The sequence below is a fragment of the Mobula birostris genome, chromosome 1 (genome assembly GCF_030028105.1).
Source record: "Mobula birostris isolate sMobBir1 chromosome 1, sMobBir1.hap1, whole genome shotgun sequence".
Classification (NCBI taxonomy): Eukaryota; Metazoa; Chordata; class Chondrichthyes; order Myliobatiformes; family Myliobatidae; genus Mobula; species Mobula birostris.
Genome location: NC_092370.1, coordinates 48,151,187 through 48,170,581, shown reverse-complemented (window position 1 = coordinate 48,170,581; position 19,395 = coordinate 48,151,187). Strand labels below are relative to the sequence as shown.

At 40.9% G+C, this 19,395-nt stretch overlaps 1 protein-coding gene across 1 annotated transcript in view; it reads right to left on the bottom strand.

The window, feature by feature from the left end:
• atp6v1h (ATPase H+ transporting V1 subunit H) overlaps positions 1-19,395 on the bottom strand; it is a 96,194-nt gene that overhangs the window by 65,142 nt on the left and 11,657 nt on the right. The window contains exons 3-5 of the mRNA XM_072254922.1: positions 12,958-13,057; positions 9,928-10,017; positions 3,417-3,530 (exon numbers count right to left, since the gene is read on the bottom strand). Coding sequence (XP_072111023.1) covers positions 3,417-3,530; positions 9,928-10,017; positions 12,958-13,057 — 304 coding nt within the window. The remainder of the gene's footprint in view (positions 1-3,416; positions 3,531-9,927; positions 10,018-12,957; positions 13,058-19,395) is intronic.

The following is a 19,395-nucleotide window of genomic DNA, read 5'->3' as shown; positions in this document are numbered from 1 at the left end:
TAAGGAGGCAGGGAGTCTGCAGAAGGACTTAAACAGAGAATGGGCAAAGAAGTGGCAGATGGAATATGGTGCAGGAAAGTGCATAGTCATGCGCTTTGATAGAAGGAATAAGGGCAAAGACTATCTTCTAAATGGGGAGAAAATTCCAAAAATCTGATGTGCAAAGGAAGTCTTGTGCAGGATTCCCTAAAGATTAACTTACAGGTTGAGTCAGTAGTAAAAAAGGCAAATACAATGTTAGCACTCAGCTCAAGAGGACTAGTATACATTAGTAAGGATGCAATGCTGAGACTTTATAAGGCATTGAGAGCAGATTTGGGCCACTTTTCAAAGAAAAGATGAACTGGTATTGAAGAAGATCCAGAGGAGGATCAAGAGAATGATCCCAAGGATGAAAGTGGGTAGCAGAGGAGTGTTTGATGACTCAGGGCTGGAGTTTAGAGGAATGATGGGGGAGCTCATTGAAACCTATCGAATATTGAAAGGCCTAGACTAAGTGGACGTGGAGAAGATGTTTCCTATAGTGGAGGAGTCTAGACACAGCCTCAGAATAGAGGGACATCTATTTAGAACAGAAATCAGGAAAAAAAATATTTAGCCCAGAGTGTGGGGAATCTGTGAAATGCACCACAACAGACAGCTGTGCAGGACAGGTCATTGGGTATATTTAAGATGGATGATGACAAGTTCTTGATTAATCAGGGTGTCAAAGGTTACAAGAAGAAGGCAGGAGAATGAGTTTGACCGGGATAATGAATCAGCCATGATGTAATGATGGAGCAAATTCAAAAGGCCAAATGGCCTAATTCTTCATCAGGACTAACTGAAAGAAGAGACACCTCTTCTTTCAGTTAGTTCTGACGAAGGGTCCCAGCCTGAAACGTCCACTGTACCTCTTCCTATAGATGCTGCCTGGCCTGCTGTGTTCACCAGCATTTTTTGTGTGTGTTGCTTGAATTTCTAGCATCTGCAGATTTCCTCGTGATGGCCTAATTCTTCTCATTTGGCTTATGGAAATACAAGCTTCCCAGAATGTATGCCAGAAACAAGACTTTCAAAAAGATAAAATTTCTATCTTTAAGAATGTGAACAATCCTCCAAGCAAATGGCGCTTGCTTTTATGATTTAAAACAGGAAGCTGCTGATGCTCTAACTTTTGCATAAGAACACTGCCAATCATTTATCCAAATATTTTTTGTTCTTCAAGCCAACACTATACAAATGGTTTAAAAATAATTATACGTATTGAAGCCTCCTCTCCTCCTGATTTTTCCTAATTATCAGAGTTCAGAATCATGTCCTTTCAATTTACCAAACAGTAAAAATAAATGTTCAATGAAACTCATTTATATTATTTAATTTGCTACTATTATGGTAGCTTTTCTATGACTTCAATGGTATACAGATTTATGGAGAGTGAAGCAGCTAGAGGAACCTGGATGTCATAGGAAGGAAGGAAGGAAATTGCCTTTTAAACGCACGAGAGAGCATAGGCCATCAACTTTTTGCTGCTGATGTTTCTGTAGCAGGCAATTTCTTTTTTTACGAGGTCGAGTTGCTAGCTCATGGACGGAAAGTGTGATTGGGGAGCCAGCTGGGTTCGAACTTGGGAGCCTTCGCTCCGAAGTCCGGCGCTGATGCCACTACGCCACCAACTGGATGTCATGGTGCAGCCAAATTTAGTAGCATAACCATTACCACCATAATGTCATTAGCATTGGGGAAGTGTTAAGGGCCACATCCAGGGATGGCTGCCAGATAACCAGGATCATTGGACAGCTAATGATCTATGGAATGGGGGTTATTTCTGAAGCACTGTTCCCTCTAAGCTGTGCGGTCGCACAGTAACAGAAATCCTCCCGCACACATAACTTTTGTTGCTGTGCGGCTGAAATTTTCTTTTACATAGTTTTATTAAAATGCAGCATAGTTTTCACACTGTTTAAAAATTCCTGCTCAGAGCAATGGTTAGTCCACATAACTAGAAACATAGAAAACCTACAGCATAATACAGGCTCTTCGGCCCACAAAGCTGTGCCGAACACGTCCTTATCTTAGAGCTACCTAGGCTTACCCATAGCCCTCTATTTTTCTAATCTCCATGTATCTATCTAGAAGTCTCTTAAAAGACTCTATTGTTTCTGTCTCCACCACCACTGCCAGCAGCCTATTCCATGTACTCACCGCTCTCTGCATAAAAAAAACTTACCCCAGACATCTCCTCTGTACCTACTTCCAAACACCTTAAAACTACGCCCTCTCATGCTAGCCACTTCAGCCCTGGGGAAAAGCCTCTGACTATCCACACGATCATTATCTTGTACACGTCTATCAGGTCACCTCTCATCCTCCGTCGCTCCAAGGAGAAAAGGCCGAGTTCACTCAACCTATTCTCATAAGGCATGCTCCCCAATCCAGGGAGAATTAAGGAGAACAAGCTTCTGTGCCCAATTTATCTTAAATGGAACAAACTTAAACATCTGAGCCAGATAACAAATCCAGCATTTCCTCAAACTGACTGCTGTAGTAAGCCACCTTCATAAATTTATTCTAATAACAGACAGCTTTTGTGGAAAAAGTAAACAGATCAACTTGACATATGGATTACAAATATAAGTTGGCTTGCCTGTCCTCTCTGAACTTGCTAGGTATCTCTATCGTTCTGCTTTCATTCTGTACTACAGACTGAATTCATCTGTTGCCAAAGTACTGAACATCGCCTGTTATTTTTAATCATTTACAGTGCAGTTGATAAAACTGAAGAGATTTCATTTATGTTTTGTTTGATTTATAGATTTACAAATTTATTACTGGTGGAGCAGCTGGATTCATCCTCCTCCTGTGGGAATCATTTTGCATTCATTGACTGGATAGTTTACTAATTCTGTTTCCACTTTCTTAGGAAAGATTGGCTTCTGGAAAACCGGCTGAAAATTAAGTGCCAAGGTGCACCAAGTTAATTTGCCTGGCTTGTCTAATGACTCAATTTGACATGTTTCAAGTCAATAATTTATTAAAAAAACATCCAAGCATTTCTCATGTCTGTCCACAGTAGAAGATATAGAAACTGCAGGTGAAGATGGCTTTCCAATTACTAACTTCAAACTAGGATAAGCTGTTTTGGGAGACCTGCTGGTTTTTCCAAACTGATCTGCACAACACTGTACAAACATCAAACATAAAAGAATTTTCAAGAAGATCAAGCCCCTACAGTTTGTGTTGATTGTTCAAGTCATACAAGTGGGTACACTGGAGTCATGCAAGTTTATCTAACACAAAGCCTTCCTATACTGGAGATAAAATAACTTCAGCAATGCAAAACTATGAACAAGAAAAAAAAAATCAACTCACAAGTTCTCTAATCTAATATTTGGGAGCAACTTCTCCACAGAAATGGTATAATTCTTCTTACTCACCATATGAACAGTAAATAGGTCCTGTCGATTTAACATCGGTAGGAAGTAGGACCAGGCAGTGTTCTTAGTTTTTTTGGCGTAATCAAAGAAAATGTTGACTCGTTGATGGTTTTCCTGTTTAAAGTGAGCACTAGACCATTAATGCCATGAAACATTTACTTTCAAAGTGAAAATGTTTTATATATTCTGTATATTTTGTTTAAACTGTTGACAAAAAACACTCAGCATACATTTCAATAAGTTAGCGACTTACACTATTTGAAATTGGTAAAAAGATATACATTATGTTACCAAAGTCCATCGCAGCAGAACCTCACATTTTCTCACAGATACCAAATATCTAAACTGACAACAGCGACACAAGTGACTATAGATGCTGGACCTACAGCAACAACCTGCTAACGGAATTTAACAGGCCAAGCAGCATCTATAGGGCAGGGGAGGAATTATTGAAGTTTTAGAGTGAAACCCAGCATCAGGACTAAGAGTGGAGATGGGAGGTAAGCAGTGTAAAAAGAGGGGAAGTGGTGAAATGGGTAAAAAGGGATGTGTACCTCTTCTTTGTCTAGTGCATTCAGTGCTCTCCTCTTGCATCAGCAGGACAAAGTGCAGACTGGACAACCAATTCACAGAGCGCCTACGCTCTGCCCACAATAGCCATCCTGAGCTCCTAGCTGTGTGCTAATTGAATTCCCCTTCCCATTTTCACACCAATCTGCTCATCTCTGGCCTTCACCACCAAAGTGCGGCCCAATACAAACTAGAGGAACAATATCTTATATTCTGCCTGGGTAGTTAACGATATGAACACTGATGTGTCTCATTTCAGCTAATCCCCCACCTCTGGTTCTACCACACCACCACCCCATCTCTCTCTTACCTCACCTCCTCCAGTCTCCCTATTTTCGTTTCTTTTTCCCCAAACTCCAGGTCAAGGACATGATCCTTTTTGTCCCCTTTTCCCTCCCAGTTCCATCCACCTATTATCCACACGTTTCACACACCAGTTCTCCCATGTTTATTCCAGCTTGCATCTGCTATCATCCCTCTCCTAATGTTTTCCATTATCATCTTCCTTTGCAGCACAAATAGCCTTTGTATTCCTGCTTATCACACTCCAGCAGCCATCTGCACCTTCAACTTTCCATCCCCTCTCCTGGTTCTATTGTCCTTTTGTTTTGCTTGCCTCCACCTATCAGCCACCTACCTGTTTGCCAACTGACCCATCATCCTACATCTGCCAGTCATTCTTCATGATCAGGATGCCAATCACCTCTGGCCTCCGTCAGACCACTCCCTCTATGCTCCATATACTTACCATCGTCCTGCTCCACTAGTCCTTATCAGAGTGGGGATGAGGAATTATCAAAATTTTGACAATCCCTCATGTTGCCCACCCACCAAAATGCTGCTCAGCCTGTTGGATTTAATCTGAATTATCTGTTGATGTAAACTGACAATGCATCTTCAGTACCATTTTTGCAGTATCAAGTTTTAAGTTTTTTTTTTTAAATGTGAAGTGACAGTGTTACAGGAGGGGAGAGAGGAGCATATGCAGTCAAATCTTGTCAGCAGAGCATCCAGAAATAAGTGACGGAGCACAAGAAAGCTGGTAGTTTAACTGCATTTACTTTACTGCAGGTAGGAGAACTGAGAGTGGGGGATTATGATATTGTGGCAGGAAACACGGCTGAGAGAATGGCAGCTCAGTGTTTTGAGTACATTTTTTCAGCAGTGACGTAGGGATGGGGTTCAAATGCAGAGTTCCTGTAGCACTGCTTGACGAGGGAGGGCATTACAGAATCAGCTATTATCACTGACGCACGATGTGAAATTAGTTGTTTTGATTACAGGAGTAAATCAGGAGGAAATCCTGGAGGGATTGGCAAATGACACTATAAAGATAAAACTTAGAAATAAGAAAGGAACAAATCATTCTAATGGAATTGTACCATAGGACTCCAAATTGTTAGCAGAATTCGGAAGAAAAAATGCATAAACAAGTAGCAGCAGGATATTAAAGTAGCAGAGATATAGTAACAGGTAACGTGAACTTCTCCAGTATTGACTCGTGATGTCTTAATGCGAGAGGCTAGATAGAGTGGAATTTGTTAAAGGCATTCTGGGAAGGTTTTAAAAGCAGAAAGTAGAGATTCCAATGCCAGGGTGGGGGAGGGGGGCACGAGTTCAACCATAATGCTGAGGATAAATTATGTTTTTCCCATATTCCAGAAGGGAAGTAGGGAAATCCAAGGAAAGGAGCTTTATTCCAGTAGTAGGGCAACTACTGTGGGGGAAAAAAAAACTGAAGGATGAGATTCACTTAGAAATGCAAGAGCCAATCTGAGAGACTCAACATGATTTTGTATGTGTGAAATCCTGCCTCAAATCCAACTGACTTTCTTTTTGAGGAAGCTACCAAGAAGATTATGAAGACAAAGCAACAGCAGTGGTATACATGAACTTTTGAATTCGTCCCACACAGTAGTCTGGTACAGAGTGTTCAGGCATATGGGATCCAAAGCTGTTTCAGCAAACAGGATCCAAAACTCCCTTCGAGTTTAGGAGGCAGAATATGACAGCAGAGTTGCTTCTCTGACTGCAAGTCTATGGCCAGTGCTGTACCACAGGAATCTGCTGGGGTTCTTGTTTGCCATGAGACTGGATGAAAATGCCTGCGTTCTGATGGACAAGTTGGCTAATGCCACGGAAATGGTGGATTTATAGATAGAGAGGACAGCTGCCCAAGAATACAGAAGCATCAGATGGAAAGTTTGCCACAAAAGTGGTAGATGGAAGCTTAATTATCATTCAACTCCTTTAATACCCTAAAACCTGCCCATCACATCAATGACCATACTCAAGGAATGAGCATCCACAAGTTACCGAAACTATAATTTATGAATATCCTCTTCTCTGATTTCCAGCTGGGTACAGGTATCGATTTTACCCGATGTTTCAATGACACCGTCTGCTATCTTCATCAGGAATGATGCCTAGTCACATCTAGTCTAGTGGTATATACCCATCATCCATCCCTCTACTGTAAAGATGAAGCCACACTCAGGTTGGAGGAACAACACCTTATATTCCGTCTGGGTAGCCTCCAACCTGATGGCATGAACATCGACTTCTCTAACTTCCGCTAAGGCCCCACCTCCCCCTCGTACCCCATCTGTTACTCATTTTTATGCACACATTCTTTCTCTCACTCTCCTTTTTCTCCCTCTGTCCCTCTGAATATACCTCTTGCCCATCCTCTGGGTCCCCCCCCCCCCTGTCTTTCTTCCCGGACCTCCTGTCCCATGATCCTCTCGTATCCCCTTTTCCCAATCACCTGTCCAGCTCTTGGCTCTATCCCTCCCCCTCCTGTCTTCTCCTATCATTTTGGATCTCCCCCTCCCCCTCTCAAATCCCTTACTCACTCTTCCTTCAGTTAGTCCTGACGAAGGGTCTCGGCCTGAAACGTCCACTGCACCTCTTTCTACAGATGCTGCCTGGCCTGCTGCGTTCACCAGCAACTTTGATGTGTGTTGCTTGAATTTCCAGCATCTGCAGAATTCCTGTTGTATCCATCCCTCTTGACTGGTTAGTTCTCATCCAATCAGGTTTCTGCTCTCCCATCTTGTTTACAATCGAATTCCAGATTTTTTCTTAGAGTGAGATCTTCGTCTTTGTTAAGATTCTTTTTCTCTAGTTTTATTTCAATGGCTTCCTTCACCAGGCAGTCCCAAAAGCCATTGGCACGGCACAGTAGTTTTGTGTCGAAGTCAATCGTTGACCACTGCAAATGCAATGTTCTGCTACCATCGATTTCTCTAGGACGGTAACCCAAACGGATACATCTCCTATGCTCCTAGATGCGGGTTTGCACTGTGCATCCCATATGGCCGATATACGTTGCTCTGCATTCACAGGGAATCCTGTAAATGTCAACCGTCCTGAGTCCCAGGTCATCTTTGACCCGCATAAGCTGTAATTTGAGCTTTCTTATCGGTTTGTGGATAGTATTGATCCAGTATTTCTTCAGGATCCCAGCAATCGTTCCAGAAACCATAGGAATATAGGGAAGACAGACCATAGTGACAGGTTCCTCCTCATTGTTCAGTTCCCTGGTTTTTCTGTTGGCCCTTTTAATTTGATTTCCTTCACCACCTAACCATTCTGCAGGAGTGCTATGCATAATCGCCTTGTTTCCTCGTGGATACTCTCCACATCCGAAATAGTATAAATTTTAGAGGCAAAAGAATTTCAACAAAGACAAAGGTCTCGCTCTAAATAAGAACTGGAATTCAATTGTAAACAAGATGGCACTGCAGAAACCTGACTGGATGAGGACTAACCAATCAGGAGGGACGGATGGATAACAGGGATATATATACCACTGAATTACACAGGCCAGGCATCATTCCTAATGAAGATGGCAGAATGTGTCATCAAAACCTCAGTTTTAATCAATACCTGTACCTGGCTGGAAGCGAGAGAAGAGTTTATTTGTCAAACACACTGGGAAAGCACTAGATCCTTAACTACAACTTCTCCCTAAGTTGATATATTTACACTCAAGTGATTCTGGCTGGAGTTTAAAAAATGGAGAAAAAGAAACTTTCCTTGCTATTTTAGTATGATCAGAAAAATCTCAGCAGAGTGGAGGGAGCTCTAAAGGTGGAAGGCACAAGCGTTCAATATCAAGGACATGGCAGTACCTGAAAAGGAAGCAGCAGTGGCAAAAGTCAAACAGAAGCAAGTATATTCCTCTACTATATTCCATTGCTGGACAAGGTCTTTACTTTCCTTTAGTAGTTGTTCAGTATAAGCCTTCTGAAAATTTATCTAAAATGGTATTTTGAACTATGAAACTGATATTGAATACAACCAGATGTTTAAGAAAGAAAGTATGAATAGGAACAGTGTCAAATCAAAGGTCCATCTTCAATTGTTTATCCATACTGATATTAAACAGGATTGAGGTCATAAAATTAATCAGTTTCAAGTTTAAAAATACAACTTCCTTAATAAAACTGACACCACATGGATATTATGACCTAACTTAGAGAAAACATATAAAGCTTATCCTTAGATTCAAAGAAATGAATGGATTATTTTTTCCAGCCTCGAAATCAGATAAGGTAGAATTAATATTACAGGTTTGAATATTGTTAACAGCAGAGGTCTAACCAAAAAAACGGTATTTTATACTGGTGCAAAACAAAAATAACAAAAAGTTGTGTAAGGAATCAATACACAATGATAGTGGCTGATTAAAGAATCATTTTATAAACAAGTGCTTACCACACACTTCAAAATTTTCAATTAATGCTAGGCATTCCTGCAGACCCAGAACAAACATATTCCTCTTTATTAAACATTTCAGCAATGGCGATGTTGACATTATACTTATCATTCATTATTCTCAAGGGAGAAAAACATACAATGATCATACCCCCCCCAAATACCGTCAGAACTGGGTCTTCTAGGTAAATATAATCAGCATTATATCTGACCTTATTCACATCTTATGCTGGGATATATCCACATCTAATATTTATGACAAAGCTATTAAATCTTTTCATGCGTTCACTAGAAAAGCTACCTTTTGCTCGAGTTCAGAAGGTACCATTCCAGAAGGGCATACTGTCGTTCATGCAATTACACTTTACATTGTCCTAAATGAGGTAATAACTGGAATTTTCATTGGCAATCAGAAAAATATTGTAATTCAACAAAGCTCCGGTCCAATAAGAAATAGTCCAAGTTCATGGAAAAATGTATACTTTAATTGCGGAAATGGAGTCTACACCTCTCTTCTATGCAATTAGTTAGAATCTTGTTATTTTAGGTGTTTTTCCTGCCAGGAGACACACACATCTTACAGTTACCTCCCAAGTGTAGAAGTAAACTAGACATTTCAGAAAGAAATTGCTTTGCATCAATTTTATTCCCATTTTTATGGAGTTGCAAGGAGTATAGTAGATTAAAACTGGTGCTGCAGCCCTAAAGAGTATAAGCAGTGAAACTGATGATGTCTTGGGAAAAGTAACAACAAAAACGGTCGCCATGTGTAAGATGGTTCTTCAAAAATCATATGGCATTACGTCTTCTCTTGGCAGTTGGCGGGGGGGGGGGGGTAACCTGTGCAGTTTAGTTCTTTAAAGAAGTTTGGGTAAAGATACATTTTTGAATACATTCAAAACCTGTGCCAAAGAGAAATGAGAATTTAAGAAGTCAGACATTTATTCTGAACAAACTATCACACAACTCTCCTGAACTAAAACATGATTATCTCAACTCAGACAACAGAATTCAATTGTTTCTGAAGTGAACATTGGACAATTGGCTTTAATTTTATCCAATGTTATATCTCTATGCTTTTTACATTCAAAGTAAATTCTCACCATTTACATTGTAATTTTTCAAAACCAGAACACAATTTTAAGAATGCTTCAGAAAACAGAGACATGGTTTAAAATATCATCACTTATACAATGTTATCTTGCAATTGTATACATACCTGCAGCATGTCATCAATCATCGTCAGAATGTACTGCACAGTTTGCTCCTTGGAAATGTGGGCCATTAAATTCAAGAAAGTTTTGGCACACTAAAAGAAATAAACAAATCCTTAAAGCAGTAAGTACAAAATAGTTCCTAAAATGATACTGAAGCAGTATATTTGTAAACATCTGAAAATATACAATACACAAATATCATGCTATCTACAAGACTAGTCCCAATGACTGATGGGCAGTATTACACAACTTAGTTCTTTTTATTCTGAACTCAGCTTTACTATAGTATCGAGTACTGAAGAACGAAGCTGATCAAATGGCCAGAGTATCCACTGATATCTTTAACCTCTCACTTCGGCAATCTGAGGTACCCACCTGCTTCAAGAAGGCTTCAATTATACTGGTATACTGGTAGAATATGGAAATCAGCCTCAATGACTATCATCTGATAGCACTTACATCCATTGTGATTAAGTGCTTTGAGAGGTTGGTGATGAAACATATCAACCACTGCTTGAGAAACAACTTGGATCTGCTCTAATTTGTCAATGGCACAACAGGTCCACAGCAGATGCCATTTCATTAGCTCTTCACTCAACCCTGGAACAGCCTTGATGCATACATCAGGATGCTCTTCATTGCTTACAGCTTGGCATTCAATATTATCACCCCTGCAAAACTAATCAGTAAGTTTCAAGACCTTGGCCTCAATACCTCCTTGTGCAATTGGATCCTCAATTTTTTCACTTGCAGGCCCCTGTTCAGATTGGCAACAACATCTCCTCCACAATCAGAAGTGTCTGCAAGGTAGTGTGCTTAGCCCCCCGCTCTACTTGCTTTTCACTTATGACTGTGAAGCTAAGCACAGCTCCTATGCCATACTTCAGTTTGCTGACGACGCCCCTGTCATTGGCCGAATCATGAGTTGCGATGAATCAGAACATAGGAGGGAGAGAGAAAATCTGGCTGAGTTGTGTCACAACAATGACCTCTCACTCAATGTCAGCAAGACCGAGGAGCTGATTATTGACTTCAGGTGGAGGAAACCGGAGGTCTATGAGCCAGTCCTCATCAGGAGATCAGAGGTGGAGAGGGTCAGCAATGTTAAATTCTTCACTGGTACCATTTCAGAGGAATTACCCTGGGCCTGGCATGCAAGTGCTGTTTCAAAGAAAGCACAGCATCACCACTACTTCCTTAGAAGTTTGCAAATATTTGGCATGACCTCTAAAACTTTGACACATTTCTGTAGATGTGTGGCAGTGAGAATATTGAGTTGTTGCATCATGGCCTGCTGTGGCAACACCAATGGCCTTGTACGGAAAAACCTACAAAAAGTAGTGGATATGAACCAGGTAAAGCCCTCCACACCATTGAGCACTATCGCTGGAAAGCAACATCCAATATCAGGGACCCCCACCAGCCAGGTCATGTTCTCTCTTGCTGCTGCCATCAGGAAGGTGGCACAGGAGTCTCAGGATTCACACCACCAGATACAGGAACAGTTATTACCCTTCAATCAACAGGCTCTTGAACCAAAGAGGAAACCACTCAGCTTCAATGCCCCATCACTGAAATGCTCGCACTGAACTGGACTCACTTTAAAAGGACTCTTTACCTAATGTTCCTGATTTTTTTTTTATTCTTTTAGTATTTACAGTTTGTTGTTTTTTCTTGCACAATGGTTGGTGTCCGCCCTGTTGTGTGTGGTCTTTCACTGATTCTATTGTGTTACTTGGACGTACTGTGATTCTACAAAAGAAATGGAATCTCAGGGTTGTATATGGTGAGATTTATGTACTTTGATACTGTTTCCACTCAATACGGAGGCCAAGAGACTGAAATCTTCTGTTAAAAAAAAGTCTGACGTTTGTCTCAGATGAAGGAATGGTCACACTGCTCTCTGGTTTCCTCTGAGAACATAATAGAAACATAGAAAACCTACAGCACAATACAGGCTCTTCAGCCCACAAAGCTGTGCTGAATATGTACTTACCTTAGAAATTACTTAGGGTTACCCATAGCCCTCTATTTTTCTGAGCTCCATGTACCTATCCAGGAGTCTCTTAAAAGACCTTATTGTATCCGCCTCCACTACCGTCACTGGAAGCCCATTCCACGCACTCACCACTCTCTGCATAAAAAACTTACCCCTGACATATCTTCTGTACCCACTTCCAAGCACCTTAAAACTACGCCCTCTCATGCTAGCCATTTCAGCCCTGGGAAAAAGCCTCTGACTATCCACACGATCAAAGCCGCTCATCATCTTATACACCTATATCAGGTCACCTCTCATCCTCCGTCGTTCCAAGAAGAAAAGGCTGAGTTCACTCAACCTATTCTCATAAGGCACGCTCCCCAATCCAGGCAACATCCTTGTAAATCTCCTCTGCATCCTTTCTACGGTTTCCACATCCTTCCTGTAGTGAGGTGATCAGAACTGAGCACAGTACTCCAAGTGGGGTCTGACCAGGGTCCTATATAGCTGCAACACTACCTCTCGGCTCTTAAACTCAATCCCACGATTGATGAAGGCCAATGCACTATATGCTTTCTTACAGCATACAGTGTATTTCTTACATAATATTGTACCCCCAAAGAACTCTTCCACTTACTCTAAATTCCTTCCACCATCACTGCACTCTGTTAATTCAACATTAGATTACTACCCTGCGACTCCCTCACATAGCAACGCCTCATCCTAACTACCAATTTAGGGTCTGTTAGTACTATTATCTACCAAGGACAGTAACGAAACTATTACTACAAAGGCAAAATAAAAATTATGCTAATAAGAAAATATTTTGCATTGAAGGCGATCAACTCACAACCAACAAAGGGAGGTACAACATGGTATATGCTGCTCTTAAATTTGTAGTTGTATCATTTAAGAACAATATATCACGTGTATTTCAATACTAAGTTAAAATCTAAAAGGATATTCTATCCATCAACATGGAGTTTCTGCCAAGATAAGCCCAAGTTACAACGATAAACTAAAAATATAATGCACGCAGTCCAGATTTTACCTGGTGACCTTCATTATCCAGGATACGCTGTTTATCTTCTGCACGAGCAGCTTCAAACTTTTTAATGAACTCACAATCTTCACTGGAGATCATCTGGCCCCTGAGGACAGCACAGTTCTTAATAATTGATAATTCAAATGTATCTGCTGTAGGAAAGGGATTATTAAGAGGTTTACACTGTTCAAATGCAAACAAAATAACTTCAATGGAGACACGCTACAGCGAATGCTGGAAATCTGGAGCAACACATAAAGGAGCTGAGGAATTTAGCAAATCAGGCATCATCCATTGAACCTAGATTAAGCAAAAAAAAAAAGACAAATTCTAACACAAGCTGATGGTAAAGATCTGTTTTGTGGATGGGTGGAAATCAGGGAAGCAAGTAGCAGTGGAAAGAAAAAAAATTGGCATTTCCAAGGAAGTCCTGACATTTTCTTGCATTATCCTCAGCAAATTTAGTGTTAGCATTTTTACCTAGAATTCATATAATCTTTGTCACACGTTAGTTTCTGTTCCCCCAAATAAGATCCAAGACAAGTCTGTTCTAGGCTCTGGTAATCTCCTGCTACTTACAAATGGGGAATACACAATGGTAACACACATAAAAGTTGCTGGTGAACGCAGTAGGCCAGGCAGCATCTCTAGGAAGAGGTACAGTCGATGTTTCGGACCGAGACCCTTCCTCTCGGCCCGAAACGGTGACTGTACCTCTTCCTAGAGATGCTGCCTGGCCTGCTGCATTCACCAGCAACTTTTATGTGTGTTGCTTGAAATTTCAGTATCTGCAGATTTCCTCGTGTTTGCGTTTTTAAATACACAAAGGTATCTTGTACCAGCACGGACCTAGCACAGACCACTTCTCATTCCTTCCAGTGATGAACAAATTGTCGATTTAAATTTTAAAATTAAGTATTCATAGCTTTCTTTTTAAATTTTCAAATGTCATACTTGCACATTGGAAGTGCCCAGTTTTTAAAAAACTTAATATTCTGGCTAGACTAATGAGCATGATGGCCAGCTATCAAAGTTTAAGCATCTTTTTTTTTAATTTGATACCTTTAATAGCTTAAAAAGTTAAAATCTAAAATTAAAACAAAGTAAAATCATTTTAAATAAACATAATTCCTTCTGCACTGATCCAGTGTTAAATCTATAGCTCCTTCTACTGATACTGCTTGACCCGTTGAGTACCTCCACTATTTTCTGGTTTCATCTCAAATTTCCTGCATCTGTATTTTTTTTTACTTTTCACTTATCTCCCTTTCCTACCTCTAAATCTTTGCTCAATCATCCATCTCAATTTGTTCTCATTCTATGTCAGAACTGAACTGGTACAAAATTCAAGAGGCAATTCGCATTCCATGTGGACTCCAACAATAACTCTTCGGACCAATCATCAGTCCCAAACTTCAGCCAATGCACTGGAAAATGCGATCTTCAGACATTAACCAGGATATACACTGATGAGTAATCTAACTTTGCTGGAATTCTTCAAACGTCTCATGTTTTGTACGAGTTCTGATTCCAATGAGCAGCAAATATGTTCCAGGATCTTATCTCCAATTACTGAAAGAATTGTTGGGAGCTTGGGTCCATAACAAGAATTCAATGGATGCCAAAGACAAAGAAGAAAGCACACAATCGTCCTTTAGTTAACCTAGTGGATTGCTATTCATTATCTACAGATTTCATTTTGCATAATAAATTTGGGGGGGGGGCTGTTTATTCCACTGTATTTTTTTCACCTTTGAAAATTTTCCCAATAAAATTATATACATTATGTGCCCTTCTGAATATTTATAAAACTTCATGAAATATTTGACCAGATACTTACATGACCATTTCATTTTAATGTTGTATTGCTATTACTTTCAACAAGTTACTTGTAAAAGACTAAAGCTAAAACGCCTATTTAGTTAGCTTCATAAGACTGCAGACAGGTATCAAATTTTATGCAGCAGTTAAATACTCAAATTAAACCTGAATGTCGCTCCATAAGATAGTGCATAGCTAATTAATCTAATCTTCGACAGTACCGAGTGAAATAGCAAATACATATCTGAACTTCTAAAAAACTTTTCACAGTTTACATGATACATAGATATGATAATTTAGACAGTTAAAATGTTAGTTATCTTTTTACAATTAAAATTAGACAGATTAATTATTGCTATTACTGTCAAAGCCCAATCTTTCCAGTTTTCTAGCTGTGACCCTGCTTGGGAAGTTTTGTTATATCTAATTTTACAGATATCGGTCCATTTTCTTTTAGTGAGGGTGCTACCATTATAAAGACTTATGCAGCACGATGAGGAGCCTTTGAGTAATTGATGGGGGGGGAAGTCAGTGGGTCAAGCAGCATCTGTGGACGCAAAGTGATTTTTTGATGTTTTGGGTTGTGACCCTACATCAACACTGAGTGCAGAGGATAGCCAATACAAACAGGTGAAAGAGAGGGGTGAGACTGTGGTTGGTAGGCATTGGTGGAATGGGAGAAGATTTGAGATCAAGATTCAAGATTGTTTAATGCCATTTCCAGTACAAAGTATAAAGGAGAATGAAATAATTGTTAGTCTGAATCTGATGCAGTGCAGAAAAAATAAAGAGCACAATTTTTTTTTATTACACATACATAAGATAGCTTATATATACAAAGATTGATTGCATATCCATAAAATGACACTAGGCACAGGAGTGTCTGTACACAAGGTGACTGACAGGAAATGGTAAAGCAGTAGTGGTGTGGGATGTGGAGGGTGGGTTAGTAAGTGAAGGTACTGGTTAGCCTTACAGCTGGAAAAAGTAGCTGTTGAAGAGCCTGGTAGTCCTGGCGTGAACGCTTGCTAAGTAGCCTTCTCCCTGATAGGAGTGGGGCAAACAGTCTATGAGCAGGACTAATTGGATCTTTTATGATGCTGGCCTTTTCTGGCACCTTTCTGTATACATGTCCTTGATGACAGGTAGGCTGCTGTTGGTGATGTACTGGGCAGCTTTGACTACCTGCTGTAGAGCCTTCTTGTCTGTCGCAGTGCAGTTTCCATACCAGACAGGGATGCAGCATATTAGGATGCGCAACTGTAGAATAAAGTAAGTATATATGTGCATAGTGCAGCTCTCTTCAGCCTCCACAGAAAGTAGAAGCTTTGGTGAACTTATCTGTGTAAAATCTGTCTGGATCATGAGAGCTTGTGTGTGATGTGCAGTCCCAGAAGTTTTGAAACTGCTTGCGGTTTCCACTACTGTGCCACCAATGTAAAGACGGGTATGAGTGGTGCAATTTCTCCTGAAATCAGTAACCATCTTCTTTGTCTTGTTGACATTAAGGAAGAGGTAATTTGCCTGGCACCAGGCCTGGACCTCTTCTACCTCCTCTCTGTAGGCCATCCCTTCATTGTTGGTGATGAGCCCCATCAGCAAACTTTTCTTCGGCAGTTGAATGGGGCACGACTGCGCAAGCGCGAGTAAGTCGGCCCATGAGGCAGCCGGAGTATTTAAAAGAGAACAGTTTGTGAAAGTCAGTCATTTTCTTCGACAGTTGAACAGGGCACGACTGCACAACCACATGTAAGTCGGACCATGAGGCAGCGGGAGACGCTGTAGCGGGCAAAGGAGTAGAGGGAGACAGAGTAAGGAGGAGGCTAAGGAAGAGCTTCACTCCAAGTGAGGTAAGGTTGGGTAAGTTCCTTTAATATATCTAATTACCTTAACAGTAGGTAATGGAGGCAGCAGTTAGGGCAGTTGAGTGCTCCGTCTGCAGGATGTGGGAAGTCAGGGCAAGCACAATCGTCCTGATAACTACACCGGCGAAAGGTGCATCCAGTTGCAGCTCCTGACAAACCGAGTTAGGAAACTGGAGCTGGAGCTGGAGCTGGAGCTGGATGAACTTCGGATCATTCAGGAGGCAGAGGAAGAAATAGACAGGAGTTACAGGGAGATAGTCAGCCCGAAGGGTCAGGAGACAGGTAGCTGGGTGACTGTCAGGAGAGGGAAGGGGAACAGACAGAAGGAGCAGAGCACCCCTGTTGCCGTTCCCATCAATAATAAGTGTATCATTTTGGATACTGTTGATGGGGACAACCTACCAGGGACAAGTTGCAGTGGCTGCATCTCTGGCATCGAGACCGGACCCTCAGCTCAGAAGGGAAGGAGGGAAAGGAGGAGAGCAGTAGTGACAGGGGATTCGATAGTTAGGGGGACAGATAAGTGGTTCTGTGGAAGAGATCGAGAATCCCAGATGGTCTGTTGCCTCCCTGGTGCCAAGGTCTGCGATATCTCAGATCGAGTTCTCAGTATTCTCAGGAAGGAGGGTGAACAGCCGGATGTCGTAGTCCATGTAGGGACCAATGACATGGGTAGGAAGAGTGAGGAGGTCCTGAAAGGTGAGTTTAGGGAGTTAGGAGCCAAGTTAAAGGACAGGTCCTCCAGGATAGCAATCTCAGGATTGCTACCAGTGTCACGTGCAGGCAGGTTTAGAAATAGTAAGATAGCGCAGATCAACATGTGGCTGAAGACATGGTGCAGGAGGGAGGGCTTCAGATTTATAGATAATTGGGCAATTTTCCAGGGAAGGTGGGGCCTCTTCCAGCAGGACGGTCTGCATCTGAACTGGAGGGGGACAAATATTCTTGCAGGTAGATTTGCTAGAGAGGCTCCAGTGGATTTAAACTAGATATGCGGGAGGAGGGGAACCAGAATGTAGGAACAGATGTAGGGAAGAAGGAAGAAAAAGAAAATAGTAAAGTTGTTTGCATCGTTAGTGATAAAATAGAGAGTAAGAGGTAGAAAATTACTTAAATGCATTTATTTTAATGCTAGGAGCATTATAAGAAAGGTGGAGGAGCTTAAAGCATGGATTGATACCTGGAAGTATGATGTGGTAGCTATCAGTGAAATGGTTACAGGAGGGGTGTGATTGACACTAAATATTCCTGGATTTAATTGCTTCAGGTGTGATAGAATCAGAGGGATAAGAGGGGGAGGTGTTGGAAAATATTACAGGGGTGCTCTGGCAGGATAGATTACAGGGCTCGTCTAGGGAAGCTATTTGGGTGGAATTGAGGAATGGGAAAGGTGTAATAACTCTTATGGGGGTATATTATAGACCAGCAAATGGGGAGCAAGAATTGGAGGAGCAAATTTGTAGTAAGCACACGTTGTGATTGTGGGAGATTTTAATTTTCCACACATAGACTGGGAAGCCCATACTGTAAATGGGCTGGATGGTTTGGAGTTTGTAAAATGTGTGCAGGATACTTTTTTTGCAGCAATACATACAGGTACCAACTAGAGAAGAGGCAGTGGTTGGATCTCCTGTTAGGGAATGAGATAGGTCAGGTGATGGAGCTTTGTGTTGGGGAGCACTTCATATCCAGTGATCACAATGCTATTAGTTTCAATATAATTATGGAGAAGGGTAGGTCTGGACCCAGGGTTGGGATTTTTGATTGGAGAAAGGCTAACTTTGAGGAGATGCGAAAGGATTTAGAAGGAGTGGACTGCGACAATTTGTTTTATAGGAAGAATGTAATAGAGAAATGGAGGTCGTTTATAGGTGAAATTTTGAGAGTACAGAATCTTTATGTTCCTGTTAGGATAAAAGGTTAAAAGTTTGAGAGAAAAAGAGAGATATCTACAATAAATATAGGCAGCATGGAGAATATGAAGTGCTTGAGAAATATAAAGAATGTAAAAAGAATCTTAAGAAAGAAATTAGAAAAGCTAAAAGGAGATAGGAGGTTGCTTTGACAAGTAAGGGGAAAATAAATCCCAAGGGTTTCTACCGTTATATTAATAGCAAAAGGATAGTGAGAGATAAACTTGGTCCCTTAGAGAACCAGAGTGGACAACTATGTGTGGAGCCAAAAGAGATGGGGGAGATTCTAAGCAATTTCTTTTCTTTGGTATTTACTAAGGAGAAGGATATTGAATTGAGTAAGATAAGAGAAACAGGTAGGGAAGTTATGGAAACTATGATGATTAAAGAAGAGGAAGTACTGGAGATTCTAAGGAATATAAAAGTGGATAAGTCTCCAGGCCCTGACAGGATATTCCCTAAGACCTTGAGGAAATTTAGTGTGCAAATAGCAGGGGCTCTGACAGAAATATTTCAAATGTCATTAGAAACGGGCATGGTGCCCGAGGATTGGAGTATTGCTCATGTTGTTCCATTGTTTAAAAAGAGTTCTAAGAGCAAACCTAGCAATTATCGGCCTGTGAGTTTGACGTCAGTGGTGGGTAAATTGATGGGAAGTATTCTTAGGGATGGTATATATAATTATCTGGATAGACAGGGTCTGATTAGGAACAGTCGACATGGATTAGTGCATGGAAGGTCATGTTTGACAAATCTTACTGAATTTTTTGAAGCAGTTACTAGGAAAGTTGACGAGGGTAAAGCAGGGGACGTTGTCTATATGGACTTCAGTAAGGCCTTTGACA